At 42.5% G+C, this 5,997-nt stretch overlaps 1 protein-coding gene across 1 annotated transcript; it reads left to right on the top strand.

Moving 5' to 3' along the window:
* Positions 1 to 3,207: 3,207 nt before the first annotated feature.
* On the top strand, positions 3,208 to 3,479 carry PHALS_04379 (uncharacterized protein; the record flags this gene model as incomplete). Its single annotated transcript, XM_024718486.1, has 2 exons — positions 3,208 to 3,288; positions 3,357 to 3,479. The coding sequence occupies 2 exons, from the start codon at positions 3,208 to 3,210 to the stop codon at positions 3,477 to 3,479; spliced, it is 204 nt and encodes a 67-aa protein (XP_024583880.1).
* Between the last annotated feature and the right edge of the window lie 2,518 nt (positions 3,480 to 5,997).

A 5,997-nucleotide genomic window follows, 5' to 3' on the forward strand; every position in this document is an offset into this window, starting at 1 on the left:
TTACAGTACGTTTTAATTTAGTAAATTAAATTTACATAGTAACCACATGCTGTGTGAACCACATAACTTGATTGTCTATACACCCTGTTTAGTTGTATAACACCTTTCAGGACTAAGTAGGCTAAAGCCTATTAGCTAAAATAGTCACATCACATTTCCTCCCTTCTACGTAAGTCAACAGCCCACTGGAAGCGAGTAACACTTGGTGAGGCGTGTCAGTTGACTTAAGCCTTCCTCATAAAGTCTGTGTACACATGGACGGACAATTTCCGTCACAGTAGTAGTCATTCTAATGCCAACTAACTTGATGGATTTATCGATGGATGATGTCCTCGGATCAACAGGAAGGAATATTTGTTCGATATTAACTCGCAGTGGGAGTGTGTGGTGAAGCTGTGAGCTTTAATCGGAGATCGCGCGGTCTCCGATATGCCTCAATTGGATCAAGAAGCGATACTTCAACGCTCAGCAAATATTGCTGCGTATGAGCAAGGATTATTGAAATATCTATCGCAGAAAATGCCGACGCTAGCTCCGTCACCTCCTTCAAAAGTGGTGGTGGTGGTGACACCGTCGGTACACATAAAACGTCCTTGAAAATCATGGTTAATGGCTATATCGGAAACGAAGATGAATATCTTGCGTTCTGACAGCAAGAAATGGATATCTCTATCACGATGGCTCAGCTTCGTGATGACCGCAGTGATCTTTGCCATGTCGTGTTTGCATGGCCGTATGACGGATTTGGTGATGACGTGAGATGTCAATCACTCTGGCTACTTTGCCACATGGCAAGAGTTAAAACAGGCCATGAATTCGATATTCATTCCACTGAATGTGGCGTGTCGACAACGGTCGAAGTTTTTGTCATGCCGTTAAGACAATGGCATATTGTACGACTACATCCACAGTCTCAATGAGGTTCGTGCCAGTATGGCGATTACACAAAATTGATATTACTTTAATCATAAATTTGAGAATATGTGCTCGTAATCATACTTCTGTACAAATAAAGACGATATGAATATGTAACGAAGAGATCCGTTGTGCGAGCGGGCTGTTTGCTTCGCTTCAAACGCTAACGATGGTTGTACTATTGATTATGGTAATATGTATATATCTGGTATAAGTTTCAATATAATTTATCTTAAATACATGCCAATGATGAAACAACAGAGCAATCTTAATGCTAGGCTATGTGATGACTCTCGTTGCCACTCCTTTGTAGAAGGTCGAACCGAACCTCTGTGCGCTCAATAACTTTGCGATTTTCTATCGCAAGATAAACGGTAGCATTGGTGCAAAATGGGTCCGTGATGATATAAAGATAATGCGGGCTAGGGGTTGGCGAAATATATGCGCTACAAAAAAATCCGTGTCCAAAACGCCTTGCATTTCAGAGCCCTCGACACTGCAAACATGTTGCTTCTGATCCGATCGCTCATCATATTACCCCGTCTATGCCTGACGTCACCATCGATCTTGCGTCAGCTCATATATTGGGCGACCTGAGAGTACATCCGCGATCATATCCAGTCAGCCCGGCTAACTCTTTAACTTAAAGTTTTATCCAGCAGAAAAAATAATACTGCCATTCGCAGCGACATCTTTGGCGGCAACATCGCTATACGTGAAAACTCCTGATATTTATACGCCGCAATCGGCTTTGACCTGACTAAATGCACCCTGAAACTGACTTGTCATACATTATTGTTAGTAGCTTATTTTTTTCCGTGAAATTTTATAAGACAAGGTATCAGAGCAATACCATCAACTTGAAATAAAGCAAGCTTATAGCAAAGACCAAGGCATTATAGACAGCGTGAATTTATTTATCTAAATTTTGAAAGGTATAGAACTAAGCCTCATATGAAGCTTACCTCAGCTCTTCTAATAACGGAATTATCTGCCGCACCTTAACACCATCTTGAACCAAATTTTTGGCGAAATGCGATTGGCTTATGCGTGTCGACATACCTAGTACCGCAATTGTGCACGAAGTCAGCCAAGCCAGCCCAATTCTGTTGGTGGTACGATGTAGATGCACTGGTCAGTTTACAATAAGTATAAACGAGCTGGATTCACCCACAGACCATGAAAAAAAGCATTTCAGAAATGAAATTTGTAGGCATATAAAACGCAGTTGTGTATGATGACAAGAAGCCAGCTTGAAAACTTGCATTCGGGGCAGTGGCATGTCAGGCAAATTTGGTTACAGTAACCAGGCCAATTCGTGACGGAGCATCATCATTCGTCATGAATGCTTATTAGACGGTAAATTGGGCCATCAGGGTACTAAGAATAACCATTTCTCCGCGCATGCAGTTGCTTTCAAGTATGACTAAGTGATTAAGTGATATATCTCACATCCGGTACTAGTACCAGATCAGTGATGTTACCGTCTTGCAGTTTTGTATGCATTTTATTCCCTACGGATTATTTCTCAAGTTTGACGAGCAGTTGCACCCATGTCACCGAATTGATACATATATCTTCTTGCCATACCTCAGCAACTTCGTTCACGAGTGAATATTGGCTCGTGGTCGTGAAGGGTGGGTGAGGTGAAACTCTCTGGTTGACTCAGCCGCATTTCAAAAAAAAGTGACATGATTGGATGATTCTACTCGACATCAAGACTTCGTCTTGGCACATTTACTTTGGCGGTCTCTCCAGTCAGTAATTTTGCGTCCATGGCACAAACCCACCCCGATTACTCTCCTTAGGGACAAAACTTTGAGACCGCAACTTAAGCCACCCTTTACTGTCCTGCTAAAATGTTAATATTTGTGGAAAGCAGCTCACAGCTGTTGATATGCCTCAGCCGAAATTAGTCCTGGGGATCGCAACGTACGATCGCTACATTCAATCTCATAAGAAATGCAATCTGAATGCTGTGTCTTACCACCGCCTTTGCTTCAAACCTTTGCCTGAAAATTTTAGCAGTATCGTTTCTAAATATTGAGGATAATTTTCAAGCCTTGTATCAAAGCTATCCGAACTTCATACTCACACCAAAATTCGCTTCCGCTTTGATTTTTTGACTTATTTAAGCTGCATATGGACAAATGCAACGCACCTATAGCTTTTGTGCTTGAGACTACTCATGGCTCGTAGAATTCCAAAAAAGTCATACATGGGATGAAATTTAGTTCTGAACTACGACGTTCCGCAATGTCAACGTCCGCAGCGTTTATAGGGAGGATCACCATGGCCTTCGACACCTTAACAAAATTTACGTCGCAAGAATCATGGTTACAGTATTCGCAACTGGCATCTTCCGTGTATCTGGTTCTAAGCAACATCTGATCAACACCCACATAATCTCCCAGAAAAATTCATTGCTTTACAAAGCCTAGGACTTCGGTCCTCACGACCGACCGACTTGGTCTTTAAGGTTTCCCTTTATGGAAAGTGTCGCGTTTAGGGATGAGACTTTTGACTACAATATCCAGAAAAATCAACTGAAATTGGTTGTATAAAAGTAGGCGTGGCGCTAATCAATGATTTCCGCAAGTGTGGACCGTATTTAGATATAACACACATCGCTTCCGCGAGAGTGATTGATTAAGCCCAATGTTTTTGTGTGACGCACCTCATGCAGTAAGCAATTCTGAGCTATAGGATCTCGTAACATCTGCCACTTAAGAAGTCCCATTGACAAAATTTCTTCGTCGAATTACCAAACCCAAAGCTGGCTTAACCTCTCGTATCCAACATAAAGTTATCTGAATTTTCTTTTAAGCTATAGAAGAAGATTCGCCGTATAGATCTCTATGAGAGTCGTTGCATAATCGTCTGATGTAAAAACACAAGCACTTATCACATCCACGCAAATATATACCCGACGAAGGCCTTCATACCAGCAATAACCACTTCAAGCCTCTAGATTTTTATTTGGGAGTAATTAAAGCAGAACATAAAAAATATTTATTGCTGTCCGAGAACAAAAATGTGAGCATTTTCATGTTCCGTCCTCACTGAAGATACTTGTTCAGTCTCAACCTTCAAAGCAACGATAAATGATACCACATGCTTTGAGTTGCGAAATCCACTCAAAGGAAGCATCGATTCGCGAAGTGCGCATTAATCAACAGAAAGAATATCTTCTCAAAAGAGCTTGCCATGTTAGCGCTTACTCGTTGTAAGTAGGATTATTTATTTGAAACTCAATCTACCTTCAAACGACAGGTAAACTTTATATAATCTCGGAGTATCTGCGTACGGGTGCGGCTAGCAGCATGGCCTTCCGCCCATCTACCTCTCTTAAGGCATAATCAAGCTTTAATCGCGCACTAGGTGAGGAGAACACGCCATCTCGCCCGTCTTAAAGCTTTACGAGCCGTAGCAAATGTCCACCCAGAGCATGTGTCATGCTTGACGCTGCGAAGCACAAAGCACGACGCAGCCATCGAGGCGACAATTCTTGCCTCGCGCCAAATCCATTCACAGCCTCGGTTGTCCTCATGAGATTACAGACTAAAAATATTTCATGCCACAAGGTCAGTCGCCATTCACTAGTGGAAAACGTGCTGTGACGAGCGACCCTGCCTCGCCCCCTTATTATATCAAGACTGAGTGTGCGCGCGGACACGAAAGCAGGGGAATCTTTGCCGTAGTGGAATCTCAGATTTTCTAGAGGTTTTCAGATGAAGATTCATACTACTTTAACCAGTGCTTAATAAAGCATTAGAAAGATGAGATATATCATCAAAGCCCTGGTGTCCTTAGCGACCCGCTATACTTCAAAATGTAGGTCATTTCTTGTTCATTCAAGCCCACTTTCGCGTCCTCTATCGATTGTAGCTCTCTCCAAGAAAGTCGATATGCATCCGACGCTGGCATAAGTCAGCTCACAGATTCGCTGTTCAAGCTTTGCCACCGTACTTTTCTGGCCTGAAGTACCTCCAGCGGCTCAGATTTGCGTCGATAGCCTGGTTTCAATAAATGGTGGGGACGTTGACTTGCCTGTACTAGAGAACTTCTTATCCGACTAAGTCGTTAGAGAGAACTATTGCATTGCTTGGGTCACCCCACGTAGAACACACAATGTGTTTGTATTTTCTTCGGGACGAAAAAGTATAAGTCAACTCCTACTTTGTTACAATCATGAGCGATCCAACAAAGCACGGAACGTGTAATTATCTTATAAGCTACAGAAATTGCATGCGTAGGTAGTATGATTACCTTTTGCCCGTGTGTCTTTCTTCGGCCTCTGGCACCGGCGTGTTGATAATATTTGTCGTAGCTCCCAACCGCATCGTACTCATGACGCTCAATCTTAATAAGAAATCGTTTTGCTGTTGCTTTAAAATCTAGCAAAAATATAACCAAGTCGAATTATATTGGAAGCTTTTCCCCACTAAGGCCGGAGCATTATTTTCACTGATTTCATGGAGCAATTCGCTTTAGCGCCGCGGCATTTTTTTGCAAAAGTACTTTGGAAGGTGTCCGACACAAGGCGATAAATCTGTTCCCCATGGCCATCAAATCAGATGATTCGCAATTGATATGTCCAATCTCACACATAACACCCTGGATGATGTTTAACAAAATCTTGCTGTAAAGCGCGCATTTCTAGCAATACAATGGTTTATAGCAAGCATTGTTAGCGAAACCCTTTTTCGAGTGACAGCTTGGCTTGTTATCTGCCGCTCACAATACAGATGACACGTGAAACGAGACGATGGTCCAAAACGAACACAATGCTGGTATTCCAGGATGCTATTATCATTATACCAGAAATAAATTCGATTCTTTTGGACTGTAAACTTTCTATCAGAACCGCAGAATGGCTTATAGTATCGACGCATGCGGCGAAGATCAAATCCGCAGACGTATTTCACATTTGATCACATATGCGCTAACACATATACGTATGTTAAACAGGGCTACCACATGTCTCTTCTCCACCGGGACATGGGTATTGTGTGTCTCGAACAGCTGTCACGTAGCGCAGGCGAGGAAACGTTGGCGGAGGAAGGCGAAGTCGGGAGCGCA

The sequence above is a fragment of the Plasmopara halstedii genome (assembly GCF_900000015.1).
Source record: "Plasmopara halstedii genome assembly, contig: Scaffold_2604, whole genome shotgun sequence".
Classification (NCBI taxonomy): Eukaryota; Oomycota; class Peronosporomycetes; order Peronosporales; family Peronosporaceae; genus Plasmopara; species Plasmopara halstedii.